The sequence below is a fragment of the Passer domesticus genome, chromosome 6 (assembly GCF_036417665.1).
Source record: "Passer domesticus isolate bPasDom1 chromosome 6, bPasDom1.hap1, whole genome shotgun sequence".
In the NCBI taxonomy this organism is placed as follows: domain Eukaryota; kingdom Metazoa; phylum Chordata; class Aves; order Passeriformes; family Passeridae; genus Passer; species Passer domesticus.
Window position 1 is genome coordinate 47,471,509 of NC_087479.1, and position 13,806 is coordinate 47,485,314.

Consider the following 13,806-nt stretch of genomic DNA (forward strand, 5'->3'; position numbering starts at 1 on the left):
TAATGTAATTATTATGAATTAAACCCTGAACAAGTACTAGCAATTGACAAAGTTAAATGTGAATGTGTTATGTGTTGGGGAAAGGGGAAACACAAGGTTGTCATTAAAGTGATTTTTAGCAGAGCTGTTACAGCTTTACATGCGCTATTCAGTGTTTGGTGGCTGTACATCAGGATGCCCCTTCTTTTTCCTCTCACTTCGTCTTAGAAAATAACTTTGCCTGTAATCATTTATTTTGTGTACTGAGAAAATATTGCTATAAAAGATTTTTTTACAGTGGAAAAAACATTATCACCTCTCAGTAATGGCGTGATGTGAAGAATGTCACGTTTCAGTTACCACTCACACGGAGTGGTGGTTTGCATCGTGAGTTAGTAAATATTGAGGTTGGGTATGTTTAAAACAAGGACTCGCCTTTCTTTACTATAACCTCTTGCTTCGCTTCTGTAAGACAACTGCTACTAGTGTGATTTTCCACTAGTTCCCTTGTTGCTGAACACATATATTTTTGTGTGGGATGAGCATTTTTGGTTCCAGTGGTAATCTTGGCTCTTTGGTTTGTGAGTAAGGCCTTTGGTGTCCAGATTAGGCTTAAGGTTTTTCTGTTGATATCACATCTAACATGTAATAAGGTCTTGAGACCTAAGCTTAAGCAGGACAGACATCTGAAAATCAACTTTTTGAAAGAGTAAGCATTGAAAACTACAGAGGAGATATAAAGTGTAGGCTAAAACCATAGATGACCTTTTGACATTAAAAACATACTAACCACAAAAAAAGAAAAGCTTTATAATTATTGACAGAACTCATCTAACTGTGGAGTAAGACTGACATTTCCTTCATCTCTTGCTGGGGAAAATTCTTTGGAAAATGAGGGTTTACAAAGATATGTTTATTTTAATCACTAATTTAAGCAACAATAAATCTCAGATCAGAGAGAAGATCCTAGTAAATTCTGCTATCCCTCAAAAAAATCTTTAAATGGAATTACCTGGAAGTATAAAGAGCAGCCATGCATCTAGCTTTAGCAAAATGAGTGCAACAGTACGAAGTTCTGCTCTACTGCTACCAGTGGGTAGTTCTGATGTGTTAATGCATTTATAATGCATAGCCAATGCTTTGGTTCTTCTAATAATGTGTATTTTAAAGTGTACTCTAAGTCTGACCTTCATTGCCCAATGATCTATCTCTAAATCATGCTCCCTGTGCCCATTACTTTAAGTTACAATTGTTTTTAACTCTTCAACTACTGCTCTGCTGGGGGGATTCTTCTGCTTGGGTGACTTTTGCTTGGTATTATGCAGAGTCTTGAGTTTATTCTTGATGTGTCCAAGGCATTGCTTTGACAAGGTCCCTCCTCTTTCAAAGAGCTTTGGAGTACGGTGTTGCTGAATTTTGCCAAATACCAGCTTGGTGGTTTGTTTGTTTTTGTTTTGTTTCCTTAAAAATTCATTCCATATAATGCCCATTAGCTTCCTGAGGTATTTGATGTCTTGAAGCTCAGACCAGCTGCTGCTGAGAAGGCCATGGCTTTTTAAAGATTTTTTTCTTCCAGCAATGAATAGTGCACTTGTCCTTTATTTGTAAAGGGAGCAGAGGAAAGGCGATAGTGAGTGAGTTTCACAGAGCTGCAGTTCTCCTTTAGTAATTTTGAACTCTGCAAAGAGCTGCCTCTGCACCATTTGTTTATGTTGGACCCCAAACTGATAGAAACATGAATTCATATAAAAATGTAAGTCTTTGCACATAACGGTAGCTTGGTTAATGGGGTACACGACTTCAGAGAGATCTGGCTTCTATCTTCATTTTGCAAATGTGAGTTTAGTTTGGTCTCTTTGGAACGCTATCAAAGCTTTGGAGAGAGTTTGCACAGCGCTGGCCATGTGCTTTGGTTGGTATAAATTAAGTTCCCCTCTCGGAATGCTCTGATCCTGATGCGCTGAATGATAGCCACAACTGTTCCGCGCTCGCCGGCTGGAACGCGCGCAGGAAATTGGCACCAGGAGGAAGCTACTTGCCTTCAGTCTGCGAAATGTATTTACCACTTAGCTGAAAATGCTGACTTTGTTGCCTTCAGTTACGTTTATTTTGCATGTCAAATAACTCTCCACTCCTCCTTCACAAATTTTAGAGGCAACTGTAAAATGCTGACTGAATGGGCTGTGTACATATGGCATCTGAGAGGGTTTTTATTAGCTTAAACTAGCACATGTGTTTTCCTGTGAGGAGTATTAAGTGCCTGGACTGCAGGTTTAGTGTGCGACTGTTTTTGCAGCTGTGTGGAAGAGCATGATGTGTATTCCCTGGAGCAGGCCTGGGAGAGGGCTCAAGTATGTTGAGGCAAAAGCAGGTTGTGTTTATGGGAATGTCAAACAGAAATATGGCACTTGAACCCTTATCAGAGCTGAGCCTGATACTGGTAACTGAGTGACTGTCACCCAGGTGTGTGAAAGGATTTTGTTTCAGAACTAGATGTCTTTATACTGGAGATTTGTCCTGCCAGACCAGACAAAAATTGTTTTCTTTTTTGCCTTTTTTTTTTTTTTTTTTTTTATCTGGAGGAAGTTGAAACCAATGTTAGTCACTTAAGATTTATTTCTTTTTAAACTCTTATCGAAGAGCTTGTTCATTTCTCAGGCCAGAAATCCTAGTTTTGGAGGATGAATTCTGAAAACATGCTACATCTAGAAGAAGAGGATATAATGAGTAAAAACAGAATTAATGTCCTGCTTTTGGTGACCTCTCACTCTTCTTACTTCTGGAAATTACATCACATCCCAGAAAGAAAAACCAAAAACCACATACAGGAGGGGAGCAAGGGCAGAGCTGAGAATCCCGAAGCAAGGCTAGCACACAGGGCCATTCCATAACTTACTTCTTGGAAGGAGGACTGGGCCTCGGGGAGATGTTTTGCCTTCACAAGAGAGTTAAGAAGTTAGAACTTCATCAGAAAGAACTCCTTTTCTGCATACTCTGTTATCTGCTTTTGCAGGAGCAAGTTGTTGAAATAGGCCATAAATAATTAGCTCATGGGATCTAGATGTGGGGGCCTCGTGATGTCTCTGTGCATATCCAGCTGTACTTCCATCCACAGTGCTTCTTGTCTGGAAGGGTTCATGTGGGTGGTGAGTAGTGGGTTTTCAAAACCACTGGAACAAAAATATTTTTTATCAATGCTCCTTCTTGTTACTGTTTGAAAATGTGTTGATGCTTCCTGGATGCTCTCACAATATGGCCTCAAACAACAAAAAAAGTACATAATATCTGAAACCACTAGATTTCAAGTGTTGTTGTTATCAAATTTTATAGCAGGTGACCAGAACTTGACCATTGTGTCTCAAAAATGGCATCTACCCTTACATTCCCTTTTAGCTGTGCTAAGTGGAGCTACTGCAAGTTAAGCTAGGCAGATCATGGCCAAATTCTTCCTTTTGTGTGACTCTGATTACAGATAAGAGATGCTGTGCAATATTTATTTTCTCTTAGAATGGAGTAGTGTTGTAAAGTGATAATCTAAGGGTATAAAGGAAATATGCTTTGCTGGGAGTCACAGTGGCTTTTATTGCCCTGTACTTTGTGGCTGGAAAACAACAGGCATACAGTCTTTCCCTGAGGTCCCTCAATAAATTCCGTGTTGGCTGTGGAGCAAAGGCAAGACTTATGAGCTGCTTAGTGTAGGGCATGGTGGGTATGAAGTAGCTTTTTGAAAAAGGAGAAAGGTTATTTAATAAAAAAGCATGCAACAAGATACTTGGCGGGATGAAAATGCTCAGATCAAGGAAAGTAGCCACTGTGTAAATAGTGTTATTATGACAGTTCTCTGTAACACAGAAATACAGAATTGCTTGGCTTGCACTGTTTTTTTTTTAATAGTCTGTAGCAGTTCTTTCTGCTCATATTAGCATATTGTATATACTAATGAATGAGTTTGCATATTTGTGAACTGTGTTTATGTGTGCTTCATCTGAAGTGTAGGTGAATAGTTCCTTTGAGTTCATTAAGATATAAAATTAAGCATATGCTGCACTGGGTAGATGCCAGAGCATTTTTCAAAGAGAGGGTCCTGAATGAATTCCTTCTAGAGACTTTTATGAAGCCCTGAATAAAAGGTTCATGAAATAAATAGAAAGAAATAGGGGTTTTTAATAATTTCTGTATCAGGGTTAGCATGTTGACACTTTCTCTCTCTTGCCAACTACTTTGGGTTTGAAGTCTATTTCTAGAGCATACTTTGTGATGGGGGAGAGCTCCACAATTAAAATGAGTTCTGTAAAATAAATGTGCAAGCCCAGCTTAATTCACATCTGCAGATTCCTGGTGGATATCATCAGCAACCACGTTCAAAAGCTAAAGACAACTGCATTATGAAGAGACTTGTGCAGGGGTGACGGTGTGGAGAGGCAGCCGCGCTCCGAGCCCGTGCCTTCACGTGCGGAGTTACACCACTGACATCTGGGGCCTTTGGGGCTGGTGGAAAAATTCCAGCTGCCAGCATTTGGGTTTGGCTGAAACCTCTAGTGAGAAGAGAATGAAGGAAATCAGGCTTTTTTTTTTTAAAAAAGGCTTTTTAAATACACCTGAAGGAGTTAGGTGCCTGACTCCTATTGAAATTCAATAGGATTTTGTTGCTTGGAGCTTTTGGAAAAATTTCAACCCAAAATTGCAGGCTTGAAGTATTGTTTAATACTTCCCAGTCCCAGTGCTGTTGTTCTGTGCTCTCAGGACTGATTAAGGGAAAATAAAAAAGCTTTGTCACAATCAGCTGCTCTAGCTCTGTCTCTTAGTAAGCATCCCTTTTATTCAGAACATGAACACTAATGGAAACATTATTTCATCTTAATTCAAAACATAATAAGGGAGTTTAATGTTGTCCAGTAACTTGGGATTAATTATGGGCCTCTGAAGGTGGAACTCTGATACTGATATAGTGGTTTTGGTGTTTTGTAGCCTGTTTAATCATTTGGTGCCCAATTTGCTAGATAAAGAATTTTAGCAAATGAAACTAGTCTTTTGAAAGAAAGGAACAACCAAGCGTGTTGTCTTTAAGGAGTTTTAGAAAACTTAGCATTATTTGTTTTCCTCTGAAAAGATGTCATTTACAAGGTCTTTGATAGTGAGGAGGTTAAATTGGGGAAAAAATCTCTAGTCCTAAATAGTTGTTTTGAGACTTGCTGTTGCTCAGTAAGTGTTTATATATATGAGTAAGTGTTTATATATATTTGTCTTTCTATTTTTGATCTTTGTACTTCATCAAGTTGGGGTTTTTACTTTACTGAGTCTTTGTGTTCTTGCCTAGGCCATCTGATTTTGCGGTTCTGTGTATCTTAGAAAGCACAGTACAGCTTTCATGAAAAAAATCCTGCCTTTCTCAATAGAACAAAGAGGGGCCTCTCTATACAAAGTGGGTGAGATTAGCAGAAACAGTTGCCTTTGCTGCTGTTAATTTGCATACCCTGCTCGGGGTGTACAGAAGTGCTGTCTGGAGCATTCTGCAAGCCCTGATGTGTCAGGTGAACAGCATGCTGAGAAGTGGGCTCCAGCTCTCTCGGAATCACCAGCAGCCTGTAGCGTTTGGGTTTGGTGCACTGCCCTTCTGTCAGTGTAAACGCAACCTGTTGCCACAAAGAGGCTCAGAGGGCTGCAGCACCTCTCCTGTGAGCACAAGACTGGGAGCTGGGATTGTTCAGCCTGGAGAAGAGAGAGCTCTGGGAAGACCTTACAGCACCTTCCAGTACCTGAAGGGGGCTACAAGAAACCTGGAGAGGACTTTCTGCAAGAGGATGGGACAAGGGGGAATGGCCTTAGACTGAAAGGCACAGGTTTAGATCAGATATTAGGAATAAATTCTTTACTGTCAGGGTGGTGAGGTACTGGAACAGGTTGCCCAGAGAAGCTGTGGATTTGCCATCCCTGGAAGTGTTCAAGGCCAGGCTGGATGGGACTTTGAGCAGCCTGGTCTAGAGGAAAGTTCCCTGCGCATGGCAGTGAGATTTGGAGCTGGATGATCTTTAGGGTTCATTCCAACTCAAACTTTTCTAAGAGTCTGTGATTGCTGTTTATGAGAGACATGCTCCTGCTTAATTTTTTTTTTTTTTTGACCTTTGAGGAGTGGAGAGATGCTGTATCCCTGCTTGTTAAGATGCTTAGCCTGTTTGTTGTCCAATCCAGCTCCACATCCCTTGACGGATGGCGAGTGTCCCGTTTGTCACTTTACCTCAGCAGATATATTGTCCCCTCTCTTAGCTCCTTCAGAGACCTGCTTGTCATGACTTCTGAAAAAAGCTTGTAGCAGTGTCCTTGCTCCTCTATTGCTGCCTGAGACTGTGGGGAGGTTCCACTTCTCTGTAGCAGCAATATTCCATTGCCTTGGCTAAAAAATAGGTTTCAGTGCAAATAGTGCCACAGGAATCTTATAGCTGAAGTAATGGTTGTTGGCATGCAATCCTACATAGGCTACATGAGGGATTATTTAATTGTTTAAAGAAATCTGTGGGAACTTTATTATCCTTGAAGCCAGGCTTGATAGAATTGTGGGAATAATGTGATTTATCTCTCCTATGAGGGTAATGTAATAGAGCTTGTGATATGGCAGATGTGGGTAAAAATTGTGTTCCCAGTGAAATGTTGAGATGAGAGGAAATTCTTCAGTACAAAAAATGTGTACTTACAAGTCTTAGAGTTGTCCCCCTCACCAATGATTCTTGCTTTCCTGTGCCTGTCATCTCTCCTTCCTCTTAGGGCAGACACCTCCATGGGAGATGCAACAAGCTGTATGTAGTCTTCAGTTTTGGGTGTTCCGTAGCCAGTCAGAATAACATAATGGTATGCTTTGCCTCCTTTCTCCTAGAGCATGTGTTTTACCTCTCTTACATTTATGGAGTGCATTTAAAAAGGTCTAGAGTCTGAGTAAAGACAATTTTGTTCATGGTAGATTTCAGATGACCTTATCTAGCTTTCCCACATCAAGTGGTTGCCTGAATGTCTGTGATGCTCCATGACCAGTTACAGTTACGAGGTCTACAGGCAGAGCCTCAGGCAATATATTCTCTGTATAAGAATGCATCTATATTCTCAGATGCATTTTTAGCCTCCAGAGACAATTTCTGTATCTGTTAAATAACTGTTGTTGTAGTGTCATGATCAGTTTTTTGTCCTTTTTTTTGGTGTTTTTTCCCCCCACCAAGTTAAACATCTTAAAAACATCTTTTAAGCTAACATCATTAAGTTTTAGGGCCCTGTCATTTCTTTTGGAGTTGCTACTGTACTGTATTTCACAATGCAGGTATTGGATGTTTCCCATCAGAGGATTGTAGGTCTTTCAGTCCAGTGGGGATCAAGAAGTAAAGGAAGGGCTTTTCAAAATGCATTTATTAGCGAAATACTCTGGGAACTCTGGAGGTATGAACTGTACTAGCAGATAGCATGATATATTTGTCAGGCAACTGTGTTTTTATTGATCCTGCTTAAGTTCCTTCACTGGATGGTGAGAGCTGCACTGTAACCAGATGATTAAGTTATGCCATATTTTACTTGGCTGTGTGGGGTTATGCGACTGAGAAGGCATGAATACCTGGGCTGAACAGGAATGATGGCAGAAGTGAGGGTATCATGTAGAAATAAATAATTAAAGGAAAAAAAGTATTTTCTCTTGAGACAGTACCTGTATGCTCATAGAGTGAAAGTACATGATTAGAGGGCTCTTTTACCATGTCAATTTTCAATCTCGGTGTTGTATTTCTGTTTTCACCTTGTAGAAAGGAGATTACTATTAAGTTAAATTGGGTTGAATGGGTCCTTGCACAGTGTAATACTTGAGTGCATGTAATTTTAACCAAGAAAACTAACTTCTTGACCGAGCTTTAATACCCATGCTCACTCCTGTTTTTCAGGCAGTTATTTTCTTCTAGTACGTGTAAATTTCATGTTAAGTTAGTAATCAGAAAAGTACAGGGAATGTTTTAGTAGCTCAGGAGAACATAACTAATGTACTTTTTAAAAATTGTCTAAGAGTTTCTGGCCACTAATATAAGCGCGCACAGACAGAAATTCATCAGCCTCCCCCACCCCCAGGAGGCTACTTATTAGATGTATGCAACACAAGATATTAAAAACACTTTTGTCTGTCACAGAGCCACGGGCAGGGGAGGGGGAATTTGCCAGTTGCTAATGGATACCTGGCGTTTTTGTGTATGACCATGAAGAACAGCTTGTGCACTTTCACCCCCGATGTTCCCTGAATAACTTGGGTCTCATTTAGGTCAATAAGCCTTTATCTAAACGTCAGGAGTGAAAAATGTGTCTTGGTGTAAGCCGACTGGTCGTTCCCTCCAGTCAGCGGAGTCTATAGGACAATCAATGTTCCCTGAGCTTGTCTGCGTGTCACGCAAAGGGCTGGGTGACAGTAACCATTGAGTGCGTGTCTGTCGCATTGTCTTTGGCACAGCCCCCATTTGCATACTTGCCGGTGTGCCTGTGAGCCAATGAACCATGGAGGGCTTTAGGAAACATAGGCACACAGCTCCCATGCAAATTCCCTGCCTGGGGAGCGCTCGCTCCTTTAAAGCACAATCCGGGCTTTCTCTTCCTACCTTCCTTTTTTTTTTTCCCTTCTTTCGCTTTTAGTAATTGCTTTTGGGGATATCTGAATGGTATTATCTGTGCTATCACACATGGTGTGAAACCATATATCCCTTCCTCAGTTGAGCTATTAAGAATGAAAGACAGTTTTTGCTTCCTGTGTGATTGGGATTGCCTTTTCTAAAGGGAGTTTCCTCCATGGTAGCGATGAAGGGAAATGTACTAGTCCTCTTAGTACAGTCAAGAAACCCTAATAACCAAGTGTAACTCCAATATCCGAGTACTCTTCCTCTGCATAAGGAAGAGCATTTGGATATAGGGTTTATTGACTGGCTCTGTGAAAGGAATACAGTCACCTGATCAGAGAACATTTCCTCTGGTGCTCTAATTTCTGAAACAAATCCACAGGACCTCATGTCAAAAAGAGCTCATAGTTTTCCCATTCAGTTTTGGTTCATAAGTGACATTAGACTCTGGACAAAGGGAGAGTTTCATTGCATTTGAAGCTTCTGACATAAGACACAGGCTTTCCTTAAAGCATCTGGTGCAGCTGCTGTTTCTTTCAACTTCTGATATGCATTATGTCTTTAACTTATTGGAAAATATTTAACAATACTTCAATTTTAAAGTAAAAAAAAAAAAGGTGGAGGGTTCTGGTGGATCCTTTCAGAAGGAAGCTCTAGAAGAGATTCTTGACTGGATTGAAGGTCCTGTTTATTACAACCAATGCTCTTGATAGTTCTATTTTATCTTAAAAATCTATCTTGAGTACAAGTGACTGTAAACAATTGTGCTAGTTGGTCTACTGCATCTGACATCTTGCATAGGTTATGAGACATCAAAATTAAGGGAAAGGGCCCTGGCTCATATTCTACCAGCTTGGCTAGAAATGTCACAGACTTGAACTTCAACTCAGAACACTTTCTTGTCCTGAGATAAACAGGTTTTTTATGCCATCAAGATGTTTTAGAGCCACAAAAATGTTATAGCAGAGTCAACTGGCGCCTAACCTTTCCCCCATTATTTTTACTGTATACAGCCATATTATTTTGCTCAGTATTCAGGGCAATGTCTCATGTATTTTTGAAGGTGATAATGACTCCCATTAGTCTTGACTAAACTAGGGCTGTGTCCTGGCTATTTCAGTCAATTAAGAAAATAATCATAGGTACCATCTTGAGTCCCATTTGCCAATTTGTTATGCAAAACAGCAGTGAACCCTGCGGACATGTGAGAGGGCTGGATAGAATGTTCAACAGCACATTGTGTTCTCTGCAGTTGCTCTTTATGTGAAATTACACTTTGAAATAAGGAGCTCATTCTCTTAATCTGCACTAACCTGTATAACTGTGACATGTTGAGACTGGTTTCTCAGCTGCACTCTTACTTTATGCCATGTCTTGTGTGTTTTCAGTGACAAGCCACTCTTACCATTTCAATGAGTAGATTCTGTTGTTGGCTCTGACAGAAAAGTGGCCATTTATTAATTGAGTTGGCCAATAAGGGAGGATTGCAGCTCCCTGATACCCAAGGAAACTATGCTGGGTATGCCATGCTTATCTACTCTCTGGAAAGCCCAAGGTTTATCTGCACACTGATGTTCCAAATAGGACCTAACTGTACCTCTGTCCAATCAGCAGGAATATCAGGTGTCTTTGGCATCTGTCACCTTGGAGGCATTTCCAAAGTCATGCCTTAGTATAGGTGAGTAATTTCGAAGTAGCTTGGTGCCAGCAGTGCTGCAGGACTAGGTGTCTGTTTCTACCGAGGTCCCTAACTGCTGAAAAGAGGATGGGAAAGCTGTGTTAAAGAGCTCAGTTTGTCTTCAGTGTACCTGGAAACTGATGTATTGGTGATGGATACTAAAAACCTTTTTTCAATCCATGTGACCTTAAAGGAAGACTGAAAAAGTATAAAGAAGGAGGAAGTTAAGCTGATCTGGTAGATGGTACATGAAGCACACCTCAAAATGAAATAAACTAGCACAATGTTCATCTTCTGAATAGAGACTCTGCTTGTTTGCTTTGGCTCAGTCAGGAAACCTTTTGTTTGAATTAGACCAAGTGAATTCTGCAGAATGGTTTTCAGTTTTAGTATGTGTAGACAAGCCAAATTGCATGCAATCAAAGTATTTCATTTTCCTCCTAAAAATGTCTTTCTCTACTCTTACAGGGTTTTCCATTTTACATCAGATAATTTTTGATATAGTTGATATATTTGTCACCTTCCTAATTTTACATTTTATTTATTGCTTTCTGGTACATTCTGAAAAGAGATGAAAGACATATATGGAATAGAAAATTAACCCAGTTCCCCATATGTTTCTTTTAGGAAATTGTATTAGTGGTATTCTTTGGAACAGAATATGTGGTTCGGCTATGGTCAGCAGGATGCCGCAGTAAATACGTTGGAATATGGGGAAGGCTTCGTTTTGCTAGGAAGCCTATTTCAATCATTGGTGAGTATGCAAAGCTTGCAAAAGTTGCAAAGTAGTTGTAAACAATGAGTAAAACTTGCCCTAAAGGCTTTTAGAAGTCGAATTTCTGCAGCAGTTGAAGCCAAGTTAGAGTGAGAGCTCTTGTCATTAGTCTGAATGTAGAGCTGAATTTCCTTTCGGGAACTCATGGCACTGTCATTTGAGAACAAATGTAGCTTGGTTTGTTTTTCCAGAAGAGCAGAGTGTTTTCTTTTCAGAAGTGATCTTAAGCTTTGCCAGGAATAAGTCTTGGCTGTAGTCCTGTCTCCTGTGACCTGAGGATCCCAGACACTGTACAAGAGCTACAAATATATTTTTTTCAAAGATACTGAACAGTCTCTTTTTCTCCCCTTAGCAGCCACATGACTTGTTTATTAGGAGTTTATTTTGCCCTCTAATTGAGCTGTGTGTCACATGGTAGAGTGCAATAGATGCACTGTAATTGCTTTGTGTATCAGTCAAATTAAAATATGGTTTTCAGTGATGCATTTGGAGCCGGACACCTCAATTCCCTTGGGATTCAATTGGCTTCCTAAAATGACTTAAGGGTTATTGGAAATTGCATCCAAATATTCCATATATTTCACTAATCATTGGTTTTTTTAGAATGCTTGTCATTAATTTAACAGTTTCACCAAAAGAAACATAATCCAAAATCAATCTGCATTTTCTTCACCAGCATTGAAAGAACAGTGTAGAGACCCCTTCCCTGTACTTAAATACTTGAAATATATATGCACTAAATAAATCAGACATTGGAAGAGGAGTATTTTTATGGAAGAATAGTTATTCTTGTTCCGTGACATTTTCCACTACTCAGAAACATTATATGTTGTTGAGTACAGGACATAGGTTTCCATAAACTATCTGCGGTTTTGCTGAATGTAAATTACAATATTTTGTACCTGGGTATTTTTATGGTTATAAATTTGATTTAGCTCTTCTGTGCATCCATCCATGTATGTGTATATTGTGTGTGAGTGTATACATATATATATATTTATATATATATTTATATTTATATATGTAAATAGCAACTGCATCTCAGGTGTGACTGCAGCTATAAAAAGATTTTGACTGCATCTTTGCCCTCTGGCCACAATCCATTTCTCTTGAGTGCTAGAGCACTAAACACTATGAAACATGATCCAGATTAGTTCAGTTTGGAAAGCAAAATGCAGTTCCGCTGTCCCAGATACAGATCGAGAACTATTTAATTCTCCAAAATACAGAGTTCCTTTCCAAAATTTACTAGGCCTGAGGCACACAGATTTAAGAGTATAGTACTGACTGACTTAAACTAAATTAGACTCTTACCATAATTCCAATTTTCTCTCCCTTTTAGACCTGAACAGATGAAATGATAGCAAGGCAATTTTCTTGTATATGAAATAAACCTCAAAGTCTCTGTCAATTAAAATTCTGTCTAAGCACAGAAGAAAAAATAAGAATTGGAGATGAGAGAATAGATGGAAACTGCTGAAATTCCTCCTGGGTTAAAGCTAATAAGGATTACAGGCTGCTTGATAGATAGCAACTCCTCATTCATCTACAGTATGGCCAGCTTGGACCCATCTCAGCACAACTTTTCCATGATGTCTTAGGATGGTTTTTTGTTTTACATGGCATAATTGAGATCTCTTGATATATAAACAAAAATATTAAGTAGGAATGACTGTTCAGCTTGTTAAAGTAATATGGTCTTTGGTTCTTGTATTCTTGCAGAAGTATTGCAAGATGCTGCTAATTAATTTTCTTCAATTGACTTTTATTTTCCAGATTTAATTGTAGTTGTTGCTTCCATGATAGTTCTTTGTGTGGGCTCTAACGGTCAAGTCTTTGCAACCTCTGCTATCAGGTAATTATATGCAATAAAAGGAAGCAGTGCTGTCTGAGCAAGGTGGCTTTTCTTCTTTTTAAATTGACTTTCTTTTTTTTGAAAATTTGCCTGTTTCAATTCTTGCAGGACAAAATATGTCACTGCCCAGTGTCATGTAATAGAGCAAATGACTGATCATGTATTGGTGATCCTATATAGTGTAGGGAAGATAAAATTTTGTTATAACACTTTTATGGTTAGTGAGGATACAGAAACTCATTCTGCTTCCCCCTTTCCCCAGCTAGGTGGGTTCTACCCAAATCTTGGTTTAGTTTCTTAGTTCAGTTTTATAGCAGCTCTTTGATGCGGCATATCTCTGACATCTTCAAGATGCCTCTTTATGAAATGTCTGCAGTTGTGAATTCCTGATGGACTGAATCCACTTTGTGCTCAGGAAGGTCACATCCCTTGGTTTTCTTGGATGAATGGGTGGCTGTGTGCTTTGCTATTCCCACTAGCTGCAGCCATGCTCCAGGATTGCAGGGATTCCCATAAAAAGAATATTTAAAAATATTATTGGACTGTCTGGTTCAAATTGCCTATGAAATTCCTCAAAGATAAGGAAATCAGATCTTCAGTTAGCTGGTTTCGTATTTTGTTTTCCATCCTGGTGAGCACATCAAATATGAGTTGATGAATGATTTCCAGAGCATTTACAGTTGGTGTCCAAAATTCCTGAATTCTTGAGTTGTCCCTACTAGCCACGTGTACAAAGATCAGTTCTTCCCTTGGACAGTCTCACCAGACTATCTTCATAACAAGAAGAAAGATCGGTGAGTGGGGTGAAAAGACACAGGCTACTAAGTCTAACATAAAATACTCTGTGTCTCTTAAAATGATCCTTTGGAAGTCAGAGTTCCTTTTTCCACCCCTG

At 39.5% G+C, this 13,806-nt stretch overlaps 1 protein-coding gene across 4 annotated transcripts in view; it reads left to right on the top strand.

Annotated features, from left to right (window-relative positions):
* Positions 1-13,806, top strand: part of KCNQ1 (potassium voltage-gated channel subfamily Q member 1) — a 331,377-nt gene that overhangs the window by 67,061 nt on the left and 250,510 nt on the right. For all 4 annotated transcript variants that reach the window (XM_064425245.1, XM_064425248.1, XM_064425249.1 and 1 more), the window contains exons 3-4: positions 10,909-11,035; positions 12,833-12,911. In XM_064425245.1, coding sequence (XP_064281315.1) covers positions 10,909-11,035; positions 12,833-12,911 — 206 coding nt within the window. The remainder of the gene's footprint in view (positions 1-10,908; positions 11,036-12,832; positions 12,912-13,806) is intronic.